This window comes from Peromyscus californicus, unplaced genomic scaffold (assembly GCF_007827085.1).
Source record: "Peromyscus californicus insignis strain IS unplaced genomic scaffold, ASM782708v3 Scaffold_14__1_contigs__length_90479793_seg_1, whole genome shotgun sequence".
NCBI classification, from domain to species: Eukaryota; Metazoa; Chordata; class Mammalia; order Rodentia; family Cricetidae; genus Peromyscus; species Peromyscus californicus.
Genome location: NW_026294435.1, coordinates 5798123 through 5814540, shown reverse-complemented (window position 1 = coordinate 5814540; position 16418 = coordinate 5798123). Strand labels below are relative to the sequence as shown.

The window sequence follows — 16418 nt, the reverse complement described above, 5'->3', positions numbered from 1 at the left end:
CTGAAACTGTAGGCAAGCCCCAATCCTTTATAAGAGTTGCCTTGGTCATAATGTCTCTTTACAGCAATAGAAAACTAAGACACTACACAAACCAATTCATTTAGAAAGAATTCAGTGTTGTTCTGCTAAGGTAACTTACAGCTCTCACACTGCAGCTGTTGAAGAGTATAATTTTTATTTTCTTTTAAAGACAGAGACTTGCTATGGACACCAGGCTGGCCTTGAACTCATGAGATTACAGGTGTGCATGTCCATCCCTGATTCTTTAATACATACTCATTAGTAATTATACTTTTTTTTTTTTTTTGGAGACAGGGTTTCTCTGTGTAGCTTACTCTGTAGCCCAGGCTGGCCTCAAACTCATAGATATCCGCCTGCTTCTGCCTCCTGCATGCTGGCATTAAAGGCGTGCACCACCACTGCCCGGCTGTCGTTAGTAATTATAACTTATTTTTATCTAATTTATTCTTTTAATTAATTTAGACATTGTCTCCTATGTAGAAGGTCCCAAAATAAAGAATACGCAAGATAGCCAAAAGTAGGTTATAGCAATTTACTTCACATAAGAACAGTATATTTCAGGCCTACAATTTTCATTGAATATCAACAAAAATAATCTGTACAGAAAACCTAAAGGCAATCATATAGCATAGCATGTAAAATGTGCAAATATACTTTAAAATGCAATTACTGTGTAGCACTTGCAAGGTAGAACTGCTTAGCAATTCTAGTTAATCTAGTAATTGTTTGCATGTAGTCAATGCAAATGTCCAAGGCACAACTCAGAGTTGGTGCACAAGTGTGTGACACACACCCTCAGATCATTTATTTGAAGACATTAAAATAACATGATGCTATGTTTAATGAGACATCAGTTTATCTCTAAAGCTTCATGAAATACCATACTGATAATGCTTGTGTGGCTAGGACAAACTGCTCCCTGAACTTAAAAGTAAAAGACAAGATTCTCGCTATCCTATATTTAAAAAATTATATATGTATATGTATATATATATATATATATATACACACACATCCACACCCACATCATACACAGGAAACATCCTAAAGTACAAAGGGAAGCCACTTTCTTATTATTAAAGGTTCCCATTACAGCATCTCACAACAAGACAAAAATGTATACTTCTTTGCCACCTTTTGGTCAATCTTGGCTACAAAAAGACACTGAAGTAGACAACTTTCTTCTTCAAGGTGAAGATGATGACTAACTTAGAAAGTCTCGAGTGCACAGTGAAAAGTGTCATGTGGATATAAAAGCCTGCTGCTTTAGAGGAATCACTTTAATCTACACAGGAAGAACCAACACATTAAAGTCAGCGGGAGCACTGGCTGTGGCACAAACTCCCCATCATCACAGTGCTCTGTGCTTTACCGCCCATCCCTGAGAGTAAAGAGTCTACCATTTTTAATTTTTAATAAAGCAATAACTTTACAGTGATAAGAACGCTTAAAGATTTTCTCAAGGTATTTATATATCATTAGCTTTAGCCCTATTGCAATTTCCTTTAAAAAAAGGAAGAAAGATAGTAAAGACTCTGCTCTTTGAGAGAGTGCTCATGAACCCTAAGCGGCAATCCAGCCAAGCTCGAGGCTCTCCTCACTGTTTGAATTCTCTGCCACGGCTCACTCCTTACAATTTTACAACTTTTGTTAACTGGAGAATTTAGCAGGTAGTGTAGGAAAAGCACAACGCAAGCTTAAAGGAACACTGAAGTGAGATGTATGTTTTCCTGTGTAAAAGAGTTTTACTGAAAATAATCTGAATGTCATCCAAGAAAGGCAAAATACCTACAAAAGAGAAGAAATGCAGAGTAAACATGGTCTTGCTGCCTTTGCGTTAGCCTTCCTGGCCAAAATCCTCTGTAAACTTCTTTAATTTCAACAAGTCATGGTCATTGACGGTAGGTTTTGTGCTAGACAAAGACCGTAGCATATCCCACTGTTAGAGAAAAGGAGGGCATTAATAATAGACTTAACACAGTAAAAACAGAGTTATTAGTTATTAGTTACTAATTTACAGTCAAACAGGAAACTCTGCAGTGTCTTGAGCTCCTAAGGCAAATCCCTTTCTCCTCCTCTATGTACCTCCGAAGCTCATTACCTACTGCAAGGACAGTTCTAGCAGCCCGGAGATCAACACCGTCCACAGTCCGGCCATGATCTCATTCCTAGCCTACCTCTTTCCCTTCAACAAGAGGTCTGTTTCCCACCAAGTGTAACTCAGAAGGAAAATGGTAACTGCCCAAGAAATTAATAATTTATTACAATCTCTGTGGACATTTGTAACTGAAGCAGCAAATTCTGAAAGTCAAGTCCATTAGCTTTTTTTTTTTTTTTTTTTTTTAAAGATTTATTTATTTATTTATTTATTTATTTATTGTGTATACAGCAAGTATGACTGCAGGCCAGAAGAGGGCACCAGATCTCATTACAGCTGGTTTTGAGCCACCATGTGGTTGCTGGGAATTGAACTCAGGACCTCTGGAAGAGCAGCCAGTGCTCTTCACCACTGAGCCATCTCTCCCCATTAGCTTTTCAATAACAGAAAATCCTCTACATTATTTTAATCCTTCCAATGAAAACTGAGAACTGCATTTGGTAGCAACATCATTACATTCCTTTTGAATTGTACTGACTGAATCATACTCCTTTTTACTACAAAAACACATTTATGTAATTCACCCAGTTTTACTTAAATGAAGGAATGCTATTGAGTAATACAAATTTTTAAGTTAAAACTACTAGTGAAACTGAAAATACGCTAATATCTGAAAGTCATTAAAAATAAATGGTTCTTGTAAAATTGCATGGCAAATGAAATAAGAAAACATTCTAAGTTGCTGTGAATTCTTCAAAGCAGGACAGAACACAACAACTTAAAAAATAATCTAACCTATCAAAGACTGCAACACAAGGGATTTCTGAATAATTTTAGATAAGCACTGCTGAGACACATGTAGCGTGACACATGTTCCTGTGAAACACACCACAACACTCTGAAAACTGGCAGCCAGAGCAGAAAAAGTTTACAACTGGAGTGTTGTAACCAAATCAGCAACCAAACAGACTTTTCCAGCACCCCAGCTCTCTAAGATACTTCTTACATAACAAACCTGATGAGTTACTTTTATTCCTATGATGTAAATGTATAGATAAAATAAAAAAATCTTTTTTAAGTCTTATATAGCATTTGAAAAAAGGGTTAAATGTTTTCAGTTGAAAATTTAAAGAACTGTATTATTTAAACTTTCTATGCAGCCTTAAGAAGTAAAACAAAAACAATACTATTTATAAATACAAGAGTTGATACCTCTGGTTATTTTAAAACATGAGATTCAGGGGCAAAACTTGTATTTTATTTAAGTTCTAACAATATTTTATACAATATATGTGAGAATTATGTGAATGACTTATAAAGTCAGAAAATTGTGCTTTCAAAATATAGCCTTTTCAATTAACGTAAGTCTCACAACTTAAGATAATTATTTTTACATCTAAGCACAACTAATATTTATAAGTCTTCAAGTATTAAATACATGAGCCTGATCATAAAATTCTCTAACTGGTGTTACAGAATGAAATGTGACTATAGATTTAAGATGTCATACCATGGAAACAACTGGCTCCAAGAGTTTATCTCCAGGGACATCCATCCATGTCATTTCCACAGCCCCGGGATCTCCTGGAGAGCAGGGGGTTAGCAGGTCATTTACAATGCAGTTAGGATCAGCTCTTGAGGGTCCACGAACCTGTAATCACAGTAACTTGAATTTATCTGAATAAATGAAATAAGAATTAAGAGATTGGTCATTATCAGGAAAATTAAAAATATATTAATTTTTATGTTGTATTAAAATGTTTACTCCAGGAAAAATAGAATATATAGGGAAAAATGTTATCAATCATTTGGTTGATTTAAAATTCTTTAGATTTTGGCTGATTTAAAATTTTTCTTGATTCATTTCTATAGCTTGATATTTCATACAATAACTCATGTGATTATTGGGGCTCAAAGGGAGCGAGGTTCTGAAAGAGAAGCAGTTATTTCTGGCTACCCTTCCTCTTCTTTCCCCAATGCTTATTAAATCGTAGTCACCTTACAAATCAAAACAAACATATTACAAAACTCTCCTAAATTGCTCTTTTCCACGGCTGAAAAACTTGTGACATTTTGCAGGACTATTTAGTCTTAAATTATTCAATATTTTTGTCTCTTTTAACAAAAACTTAAAACAAAACAAAACAAAAAAAACCTCCCTGTTTGGTGGTTTCAATGAAACTGTCCCCCACAGTCTCATGTATTTGAATGTGTGGTTCCCAGTTTAGGAAGGATTAGGAGGTGTGGCCTTGTTGAGGAGGTGTGTTACTGGGGGTGGGTTTTGAGGTCTCAAAAGCCCATGACAAACCCAGTTTGTCTCTCTCTGTCTCCAATTTGTAGATAAAATGTGAGCTCTCAGCTACTGCTCCAGGACCCTGCCTGCCTGCCTGCTGCCCTGCTCCCTGCCATGATGGTCATGGGCTCACTCTCAGAAACAGTTAAATGCTTTCTGTTATCAACTGTCTTGGTGTCTCTTCACAGCAATAGAAAGTAACTAAGACAGCATGTAAGTGCTGTACTGGGTAGTTTTTTGTCAACTTGACACAAGGTAGAACTTTGGGAAGAAGGAACTTCAACTGAGAAAAAGACTTGTATCAGACTGGCCTACAGGAAAGCTTACAAACCATTTTCTTGATTAATGATTTGTGTGGGAGGACCCAGCCCACTGTGGACTGTATCATCTCTGGGCAGATGGTCCTGGTGTATATAAGAAAGGAGTGCCAGGAAGCAGCACTCTCCATGGCCTCTGCATCTATTTCTGTCTCCAGGTTCCTGCTCTGACTTCTTTTGACCATGGACTATAATCAGAACCAGAAGAAATAACCTCTTTCCTCCCCAGACCGCTTTTAGTTATGGTTTTACCATATCAACAGAAGGCAAACTAGGACAAAAATGAAATTAAATACCTAATAATTGCTATGTCATTTCATGAAACATAACATAGCTAAAAAAAGAGTTTAGCAATTTCTAGAAAAAGAACTTTTGTAACAAAGTTGCATACACATATTTATGGCAAAACATTTGTATCAAATTGGAGTTGCTTTCAAGTTTGTTTCATTTGATTAACTTTTTTTGGGATTGGTGCAGGTGTAAAGTACACCTTCTCAGCTGGCTGTGAACACACTCACACTTAGTTTACTTGTGTTTATGTCAATCTTTATTACCCAGATACATGAGATCGGAGATTTTTGTCTGGTTTTGGCTGTTTACATCCTGGTATGGTGCAAATATACCAGATTCTGCTCCAAGTTGCTCTGGCTTCCCCAAAAGCAGGTTCTCAACCATCAGAATGACCCAGACATGCCTCAAGTCACTTCACAGAAAACACAGTACTTTAGGACCATAAATCTTCACTGGAAAAATTTTCTTTCTTTTTTTTCTAGTCTTTAGAGACAGAGTTTCTCTGTGTAGCCCTGGAACTCACTCTGTAGACCACACTGGCCTTTGAACTCACACGGATCCACCTGCCTGTGCTTCCCAAGTGCTGGGATTAAAGGCATGCGTCACCATGCCCAGTGAAGAATTATTTTCAGTGCAACAGAAATAAATTTATTACACAAATCTACTTATTACATTCCATACACTGCAGCCATTCCAGCTCCTCTGAGAACAAGCCAGGAGTAGTCCCGAAGCTTCATCTGAAAGAACAGGACAGGGCAGACTAACCCTGCTTACCTTTTTGAAATGAGTAGCTGACTGAACTTTCCTGACAGGCTGCATAAGTGCATCCCGTACAATGATACTTATATCTGCTCCTGAATAGCCGTCCGTCTTCCTCCCAAGTTCTTGGAAGTCTGCTTCTGTGAGGCTGTTCTGAGTGCTGCCCAAGTGTAGTTTAAACATGGCTGCACGGGCATGTGCTTCAGGCAAAGGAATGTAAATACGTTTCTCAAATCTTAAAAGAAATTATACAAGTGATGTTAAATATATATGCTTAATTTCAATGTAAAATTCGTATATTTAGGAAAACCACAGGCATTTAGTTAGATATTCTCAACTGTACCAAGTCAGGATAAACAACACCAGAGTTAAACACCCATATATTTAAGTGCATGTACGTACACACAGATACCTGCCTACCTCAAGGGGAGACTATCTATGATATACCAAAAACTAAAATTAGAAGCAAAATAGTCAGGAAACAAGTTTTGACTGGTTTAATCTTTCAAACGCAACTTTTGGATCATTTTTGACTGTTTGCATCTGGAATTCATGGCATAAAGGCAGGTCTCACAAAACCTGCACTCTGAACTTGTGATGAACAGAGTAATGATTCATAATATAAAATAAGGATTACCATAATTCTCTAAGTTCAAAATAGTGAAACTGTAGCAGGAATCTTAAAGGTACTTGTTAATAAAATCAAACCTGAGGCCAGTTATTGGGGTGAACGCTGGAAGATCAGAGAAACAGAACAAGCCACAGCTACCTCACCTTGCCAGTTCCTCAGCTGATCCTGTTTCCTCAGGCTGGAAGCCTCTGAGTCCTCATTCGAATGGGTCTCAGCTGAACTGCTGCTCAAAAGCCTGAAAGCTTAACCAGCCAAATGCTTCTAGTTTCTGGTCTTCACACCTTATATACCTTTCTCTTTCTGCCGTCACTCCCTGGGAGTAAAGGCGTGAGTCACCATGCTTGGCTGTATCCTTGAATAGATGGATTTCTGCCTCTGGAATGCTAGGATTAAAGGCGTGTGCTACCACTGCCTATCCTCTATGTTTAATATTGTGGCTGTTCTGTCTCTGACCCCAGATAAGTTTATTAGGGTGCATAATACTTTGGGGAACACAATACCACCACATTTCCCTTTTTTTTGTCTAAAATTAAAAAAAGATTGTAACTAATGCAAGAAAAACTATCCAATAAGTATATACAGTCAAGAGTTACATTAACAATGTCTAGTCCACTAACATTTGACAGATTCCGATAAAAACTCCATTTTGACAATGTCCAGTCCAATAATATTTGATAAACTCGGACAACAATTTTCATTACGTATCCTATGTAAAACAAGTAGTTCCCTTTTAAAAGTATTTTTCCTTTTCATAACAGATTCAGTAATCTACCTTTTGTCATTTTTTTATCTTCCCCCTTTTTCTTTTTAGAGTAGATTCAATTATCTACTCCTTTATCTTATTATTTCTTTATCTTTTTTCTCAGAGTAGACTCAATGATCTACCTCACAAAACTACTTAAAATCTTACAGACTAAGCATGACACAAATGTTCTTTTCACTGAGTTCATTCTGAATAGTCTTGTACTATTATATAAGTAGTTTATTAATACTTGTGGTAGTGGTTTAAAAGAAAATGGCCCCCAAAGGGAGTGGCACTATTAGGAGGTGGGCTTTGAGGTCTCATATACGCTCAAGATTCCACCCAGTGTCACAGACCACTTCATGTGGCCTACAAGATGTAAGACTCTCAGCTACTCTCAGTCTGCCAGCACACCACCATGTCCCACCAGGATAAAAATGGACTGAATCTCTGAACTGTAAGTGAGAAGTGAGCCCCCTCAATAAATGTTTTCCTTATATGAGTTGCTGTGGTCATGGTGTCTCTTCACAGCAACAGAGAGCCTAACTAAGACACTTGCCTTCATAAAGTTCAGGCATTTGGAAACAGAGAGGAAGCAAGGAAGAACAACTGTTTGCAGACTCACTGTGGCAGAGATACTGTAAAGTTTCTCTTACCTTTACATAGACTTGCTCTGGAATCAGGCCACTTTCTAAAACTGCCTAACACAGTTCCTCTGGTGGTACTGGATGCTAATTTAGCATGCTGTCAAATCAACAAATGAGGCAATAAAAGGGGCACACACTTAAGTGCTCTTTCCATCATGCAATTGAAGAATGCTTTAGGGAGCTACAGAGCTGTGCTGAAGCTTCAATTTCGCCTTAAAAATGACAGACTTTTGTTGTTGTTTTAATAGTATTTATATAGTCTAAGCTAGCCTAGAACTTGCTACACAGCTGAAGATGACCTTAAGTTCTTAGGTCTCCTTCCTTCTAAGTGCTGGGATTACAGATGATTGCCACTTCGCCAAATAATAGACAGAAACCTATTCCTTTTAATTAAATTTTTTCCTAAAAAAATATATCTTCCTAGCCAAGCATGGTAGCTCATGCCTATAATCCCAGCATGGCTGAAGTAGGAGAGTTGCTTTGAGTCGAGGCTAGCCTGAGCTACAGATTAAGCAGCAAGAGTAATAACTCATTTTTCCATGGACATCAATATGGTCCCCAGCAGCAGCCTAGTCTATAGACCTCAACATGACTTCAGAAGGCAGCATAGACCACAGACATCCATGTGGCCTTAGGTGGTAACATGGACCACAGACATCAACATGGCCTTCTGATCTCTGTTCCTGCTGACTGTAAAGGGCAAGGAAGCTTCTTTTGCAGTGGTATCAATGACTGCAGACTCACAGTTGAGAAAAAGAGACACAGAAAGCTTCTATGACAACCCCCACCCCCAAAAGTAACAGCCTAGACAGGAAGCCATAAAAGAGAACTCTTAAAAATTGGGATAAGGATGCTGAAATGTAGCTCTCCACAAATTGTGGCTTACGGCAGGGATGGAGGTAGAGAAGGACTCTGTTTTCTTTAAGGGGCTGGACATTGAAAATTTGACCATGCTCCAGTGACTATATGGACAACACAAATTGAACTTGTTTTTTCTTTTTTTGGGGGGGGAGGGGTGGTCACAATGATGGGGAGACAGATCTTTGAGAACTGGGAGGTGAGTGCAAAAACTCCCAAATAATCAATAAAAATATTGTGTTTGGAAAAAGAAATCATTTTGCAAAACTTTAGATGGAGGATTTTCACTGAGATACAGAACTGCTTTTGTCAATTTTGAAGTATCATCCATCTTAAACTTAATCAAAACTAAAATTAAGGATAGACACCAAGCAATGTACTTCTAAGTGGAAGACTGCAGTATGTGGAGTGCTTATCTTCATTATAACCAGCAAACAAATAAGCAACTGTCATTCTTCCTCTTCCAACACATGGGGAGAAAGAGGGCTAGGACTGACTAATAAAAAGGATTCAAAAATAAAAAGAAAAATCTGAAAAGTTATCAGAATAAATTCCTATAAAGGAAAGGGATAGTATCATTTATTGCTATGCTGTGGTTAGAAATAAGATGTTTATTCTATCATCATACCTTCGCCTAATTGCAGAATCCAGAACCCAGGGTATATTTGTAGCTCCCAGAACCAAAATGCCATCATTGTCCACACCAACTCCTGCATTAAAATAGGTAAGATTTTAAATAATAATTTGATGCTTTCTTTTTTTTTAAAAGTCACTGGTGTATACTCACTACAGACAATATTGTCACATCAAGCCATTTTCAAAGATGTATGTAAGGCACTCGGAGCACACTCCCCAATGGCCCATCTCTCCCTTTCCATCAGCTCCTTTTGTTCCCTCAGGCAGTTTCTTCTACTTTCATTATTATTCATAAAATCCAGTAACCACAAATAGGAGAAAATATGATATTTGTCTTCCTGAGACTGACTTAGTTTGCTTAAAATAAGATTATATACAGTTATATCCATTCTTCTGCAAATGATACAATTTCATTCTTTGCAGCTAAAAAATAAATTCCATCGCACACATGCGCGCGCGTTTGTAATCTACTCTCCACACTCTTGTGTATGTTCCATTAAGAAGGTAGTGCTTATGTAACACTCAAGTACTTCATCTTTACAAAAACGCAACTAACCAAAAACCACACTGCTCAAGTACCAATTACACTGTCTTAAGAAGCAAATCTTCTAGATTATGGACAAATATTATTAATACTCTTTTCAAAATATTCTTTCATGCAGCTCCTGGTACATGAGTAGAGATATAATCACTTTACTAATAATATCTGTGAATTCTACAAGATAATTACAAAACTGATACACTACGCAGGGAGTGGTGGTGCGTATCTTTAATCTCAGTGCTCGGGAGGCAGAGTGGGTATCTATGGGGCTAGCTTGGTCTATGTCATTAAAGGACAGCCAGGGCTACATAATGAGATCCTGTCTGAAAACACAAACAAGAATGGCAATAATAGTTTTTCAGGAAATTCTGCTGAAATTCTTTTCCCAGTAATGGTTAAACAAGAATCAGAGGCTATCTTAAAAACCAGCAACACTAACCTTGCATTTGAACCAGGAATTCCGTCTTAATTCGGCGTGCAGCTTCACTTTCGTTTTCACTTCTTGAGCCACACAGAGAGTCAATTTCATCAATGAAGATAATGGAAGGCTTGTTTTCTCTGGCAAGTTGGAATAAGTTCTTAACCAGTCTAAAAATAAAAATAAATAAAGCTGGTAGTTTGTAAACAGTACAAAATGACCACAACAAGGCAACATACCAATATTATAAGAACCACAAAGACCGAAGGCCGAATCATGCTTCAGGGGAATAAAACAATAAATTAGGAGATACTAGATAATTCACTAAGTTATATACACACAGACACATGCACACGTGCAGGCGCGCGCACACACACACACACACACACACACACACACACACACACACGTACAAATGCACACACATAACTAGCTTTTTTCCCCTACAAAATAAATTCCCAGCTAGGTACTGAGCTTGACAGAGAAATGAAGACCTACAATGCATTCCTTCCCTGAGTGTTTAGCAATGGTATACGAAGTCTATTAATGCACATATTGACAAGGTGACTGACACCAGAGACCCAAGTGAAAACTCAATGCATCACTTACTTTTCACTTTCCCCCAGCCACTTAGAGACAAGGTCAGAGGAAGATATTGAGAAAAACGTTGAGTTGTTTGCTTCTGTTGCAACGGCTTTGGCTAAATAGGATTTTCCTGTTCCTGGTGGCCCAAACAACAGGATCCCTCTCCAAGGTGTCCTCTTTCCTACAAGTTGTATTAGAAAAATAGCATGAGGACTTCAGTTACTGCAGACACTGTCCACACTGAAGGTCTTCATTTGAAAGCTCTCAGTAAGATTAAAAAGATACTTTAAAACTGATCAGTCTAAGGTATGTCTTAAGTATGCAACTTGCTCTTTCTGGAGACATCATCAAAAACACATTCACAGAAATACTGACCTCCTAATAGGAAGTTCATTTACTTGCTCACTCATCTGCTCAACTAATGTATGGAAACCACAATGCATGAAAGAGACAGACAAAAGAATCTCTGCTCCGCAGGGAGAGAAAGTTCAGTTAAAGGGTCCTGCTCCACACTAGACTAATGCAGGAAAAGCACACCCACAGAACAGAGGCAGCTGCAAAGCCTTGCTTCTAAATATCTGTCTCCTGTGGAGGATGCCTAGGTGCAACACTCACGTCTGGAGGACTCATGAGATCTAATGAGTTCCTAATTTACCAGGAAACACAGGCTAGTATGACAATCAGCAGCTTCAGTGGTTGGGTAATGATATGGGAGGTATCACTGTAAATCCTAATTCTGCTTAAAGGAAACAAGGTGGGGGGAGTCAACTTTTTGTGCCTTAATTTGGCTAATCAGACATTATGGTGTTCCCTAAAATATAGTAGGCTATATAGAATTAGACAATATAAATTTTAAAATCCACATACAAACTGCAGATGGGTACCCACTGTCTGCAGCAGAACCATCCCTAGATGACTAATGCAAAAACTAACTAATACTGCTTTGATTATGAAAGGCTTGGCTTTCATGTTGAATTCTGCTTTTCTCTTTTAAATGCACATACCTATAAGGCAGTGTTGCCCAGTGCACAGAAACACTGGAAGGATAAGAAATGATATTAGGTAGTGTATACTTTTTTTAAAAGTGATTACCTTTTTTAAATGTATGTTAGATAGACACTATTTTTTTCATTCATGGTAAATAGTAAGCAGTTTTAAAAATAATTATAATCAAGTAAAAATAAACGAGAAAATCTGAAGTTCAAATATAGGCAAAAATCTGTGTATGAACTGTTGTATGTCATACCCAGAGCTCAACCAGATTTCTGAACCTTTACAGGATTATAATGTAATTTTTATTCTATCAGTTTTATATCCTTGCGATGGGCTATAAGCAGTGCCCTGAGCTAGAGAGGTGAGATGCAGCCCACAGATTCTTTGTTCTATCTGCTCTCTGTGACATCACTGTCTAAACCTGCTCAGTTTGCAGTCAACATCACAAATGTGTTCTCTACACAAACCAGCTTGTTTTCAAAATGAAAAACCTGTGTGTTAGATTGTGGGTATAGTCACATCACAGAAGTGCTTTCTTTGTCCATAGAGGATGCGTATCATCCAAGGCAGTAACATAATTCTTAAAAAAAAAACTCATTTTAAAACATGGAAACACTTCAAAAACTAACACATGACTACTACACAAATTCAGATAAAAGTTAGAAGATAAAGTTCACCTATAATTATATTCACTAGCACTTACTAGCATTTTAAAGTCAACCCATCTACATTTACTTCTCAGCACACATATTTACTTAACAAATATGGAATCATATTGTATGTTTTATAACTTGCTTTCTGACCCTTATAATAGATGTGGACATCTTTCAGTAAATTATCATGTGGATTTAAATTTATTAATATGGATATATACACTATATTTTAATGAGTTTGTAGTATGCCAGTGATTTACTGTAAGCCCTAGTGGCTGACAATTAGATTATTCTGCAATGTATACCTGCAAATATAGACATGAAAAGGAACATCTTTGTGAAAGTAGATTTACTACATTTAAATTGTCAATTCAAGATAATTCATGATATGGAGACAGGAACTCACAATGCTCTACCTTAATCGATAATATGTGATTGAAATTAAACCGTTTAGAAGCCATTTCACCTGTAAATAGATGAGGAAATTTAATAGGCAGAATCACAGCCTCTTTAAGTGCTTCTTTGGCTCCTTCAAGACCAGCAACATCACTCCACTTCACATTTGGTCGCTCTATAACAATGGCACCTATGAAATATTGGGTCATCTTTAAATTGAGAAAGACTAGTTCAGCAAAGTTAGCAACATTTAAAAACCACACTGTTAAACTGTCTGTAAATGTTTTCAGTACTAAGACTTTTTTTTGAAGTAGTGTAATGAGGAAGCTGTCAGCAATCATTAGGAGGCAAGAACTTAAGTGGTTGGCTATGGACAAGACTCAATGCCTAAATTTCTGCTCCCTCATTAGTGAAATGAAAATAGAACTACCTGGCCAGACCACACAGACAGGTTAGCACAGGATCAGGTGACCCAGTGAGTATTAGAGCCATGTACTGGCTCTGGACAATCAATGTACTTCTTCAGTGGGGCTGGCTCACTATTTCTCTTGTTAACACTCTCCATTGAGTATACCAGACAGAATACACTTCAGTGATTTTTAACTAAAGTCAGAAAGACAGGAGACAAAATCAGAGGAAAGACAGAAGAGATGGAAATGAGAGAGGAACAGATAAGGGAAAAAAAAAAAGTGCGTCCTTAAAGACCTGCAATTCTTTCCTGAGATTTGCCACACTTTGTATCTGCCTTTAAACAGAATCATTTTTTTTAAATTAACAAAGTTACTTAAAAGAATGATTTAGTTTCTCAGAGCAGTACATTAAAAAACTATAAAACTATTACAGAGAGAGTCCAAGAAAAATATCCTGTAATTTATTAGACAAAACCTCGAGCTATTTTCATCAAATGCTTTTCCAACTTTCTAGTATACAGGAACTGCTTTACTATAAATCACTAAACACCCTAAGAAGATGAGAAGCAGGCACTCTGATGAGGAAGGGCTCAGTCAGCAAAGTACGAGCCATGAGGATCTGAGCTCAGATTCCCCAGCACCTATATCAAACTGTGGTGGTGCATATCTGTAACCTCAGCTCTGGAGGGGTGTGGGTGCAGAAACAGAAGAATCCCTGGAGGTCACTGGCTGCCAGCCAAGCTCAATTGATGAGCTCCAGGTTCAGTAACAGAACTTGTTGCAAAAACTACAATAGAATGATCTAGGAAGATACTCGAAGTCAACCTCTGGCCTCCATACACACGCACACACAAGAACATACACAAAAAGATGACAGGTAGTTGTTTAAACAGAACACAGACACCTCAATATACACGAATCACTGATCATGAAATCACTTTTAAACCCCATTTCTTGTTGTTAGGAAATATCACCTAAGAGTCTAAGCCCATACTTGGTAACTGAACTTGTCTAAAATATAAAAATCTTTAATTATTGGGCTAAAATTGAGTAAAACCATATTTTGCACCCTAAAAGTTCAGTTTGGTACAAAAAAGTCAATGTGCATTGTTTATGTTCCACTAAGATCAGCAATCTCACAATAAACAAAAAATGTACACCACAGAATAGGGCTTCATTTATCAAATGAAAGTAAATTCTCTTTATCCATGTATAACTCAAGATTTTCATGTAATCTAACTCCAAGAGAAGCTGGAGAAACAGTTTAGTTGGTAAGGAGCTTTTCAAACAAGTGTTGAGAACTGGAGCTAGGATTCCCAGCACCCACGCAAATGCCTGGTGGGTGTGTACCTGCATGTGATCCCAGCGTGTGGGGGATAGAGAGGATCTTTAGAACAAGCTGGCTAACTAGACTAGCTGAATCTGTGAACTCTGGGTTCAAGTGAGAGACTCTGCATCACTACACAGGTAGAAAATGCTCAAGAACACAATAATCACTCGCTTCTACACACACACCCTTCCCAACATGACACTCCGTGCTAACACACATGAACATGCATTTACATATGCATATACACCCTTCCCTCCTGCACCATGCATACATAATATACCGCCCCTCTCTCTTTTTTGGAGACAAGATCTCATTATGTATGTAGCTCTGGCTGTTTGGAACTCACTATGCAGATCAGGCTGGCCACGAAACTCATAGAGGTCTGTCTGTCTTGGCCTCTCAAGTCTTAGAGGACTAAAGACGTTCATCACTATGCTTATTTCCACATACAACTAATATTTTTATTAAAGTTTAAAGGTAACTTTGCAATATTTAGTTGTGAAAGATTAAGTGCCAAACAAAATTTAATGGTTTATAAAACTAAAAAGGCAGGATAGAATTACCCAAAAATATAAATCGACTACACTTCCAAGAATATGAGTGCACTGTTTATTATACTGTATATTGTATTTAAATATTTAAGGGCTGGTAAGATGACTCAGTAGATAAAGGCACTTGCTGCCAAGGCTGTGGATCCAAGTTTGATCTCCAGAACTGCATGAAAGAAGGACAAAACTGATTCCTGAAAGTTATCCTCCGACTTCCACACGTGCTGTGGTGCATACACGCACACACACATGCACACGTACACACACACACAAAATAATAAATGTAAAAAATAAAATCAAACAGACATTTAACCTTACAAGTCCCTGAATTAGCTAACAGAAAATTCAAACCATAATCCATCTTAATCCTAATAGTCATATATTAAATACCATAATCTAAAACACAAGTAAAATATTAAAATATTATTTTGGGAATAAAAAGTTTAAAAATGATAGTGTGGGTGTGTAGGTGTTCAGTCACACACACGTGTGTGTCTTGTGTGGAGCCAGAAGACAAGCTCAGATTTACTCCTCAGGAGTCATCCACCTTGTTTATGAGACATAAGCTCACTGGCCGAGATCTCATCTGTCAGACTGGGCTGGCAGGCCAGCATACCTGAGGGATCTGCCGAGCTTCACCTCCCAACACTAGGATTATGGATGTATGCTACTATGTCTGGCTTTAGTAGGTGAGTTCTCGGGGCTTGCACTCAGGTTCTCATGTTTGTGTGGTAAGCATTTTGCCGACTGAGCTATCTTCCCAGCCATAACAAAATAAAGATACTAATCCATTAACAACCATTAAATCAAACAATGGACAAAAGCCAGGCATGGTGGCACATACCTCTAATCCCAGAACTTGGGAGGTGGAGGTAGAAAGATGAGAAATTCCAGGTCATTCTCAGTTACATAAAAAATAAACAAAACCCTCATACGAAAGCCTAAAGCTCCATTCACACTCTATTTCATTCTGAGATTACAAAGGTTTCTACATCTAAATGTTGTTTCAGGATTTACAACTGATAGGAATTTACAAATATCTCTGTTAAAAACTCTAATTTTCAAAATTGAATATATGGTCTACTTTTCACTTGGGGTATGAGAATGGATAGGGAGAAAACAAACAGAACAAGCAAGGCAGCCAGGTGGTGGTGGCGCACACCTTTAATCCCAGAACTTGGGAGGCAGAGGCAGGCGGATCTCTGTGAGTTTGAGGCCAGCCTGGGCTACAGAGTGAGTTCCAGGAAAAAG

The 16418-nt window shown here is 37.8% G+C and overlaps 1 protein-coding gene across 2 annotated transcripts in view; it reads right to left on the bottom strand.

Annotated features, from left to right (window-relative positions):
* Nucleotides 1-539: 539 nt before the first annotated feature.
* The window catches only part of Vps4b (vacuolar protein sorting 4 homolog B), a 28573-nt gene continuing 12694 nt past the window's right edge, over nt 540-16418 (bottom strand). Inside the window, exons 5-11 of one of the 2 annotated variants that reach the window (XM_052736460.1) lie at nt 12950-13069; nt 10862-11018; nt 10274-10422; nt 9286-9367; nt 5795-6014; nt 3630-3770; nt 540-1960 (exon numbers count right to left, since the gene is read on the bottom strand). In XM_052736460.1, coding sequence (XP_052592420.1) covers nt 1859-1960; nt 3630-3770; nt 5795-6014; nt 9286-9367; nt 10274-10422; nt 10862-11018; nt 12950-13069 — 971 coding nt within the window. In that variant the 3' untranslated portion in view covers nt 540-1858. Of the gene's footprint in view, nt 1961-3629; nt 3797-5794; nt 6015-9285; nt 9368-10273; nt 10423-10861; nt 11019-12949; nt 13070-16418 lie in introns of both variants that reach the window. The other variant, XR_008217778.1, reaches the window with a different exon arrangement.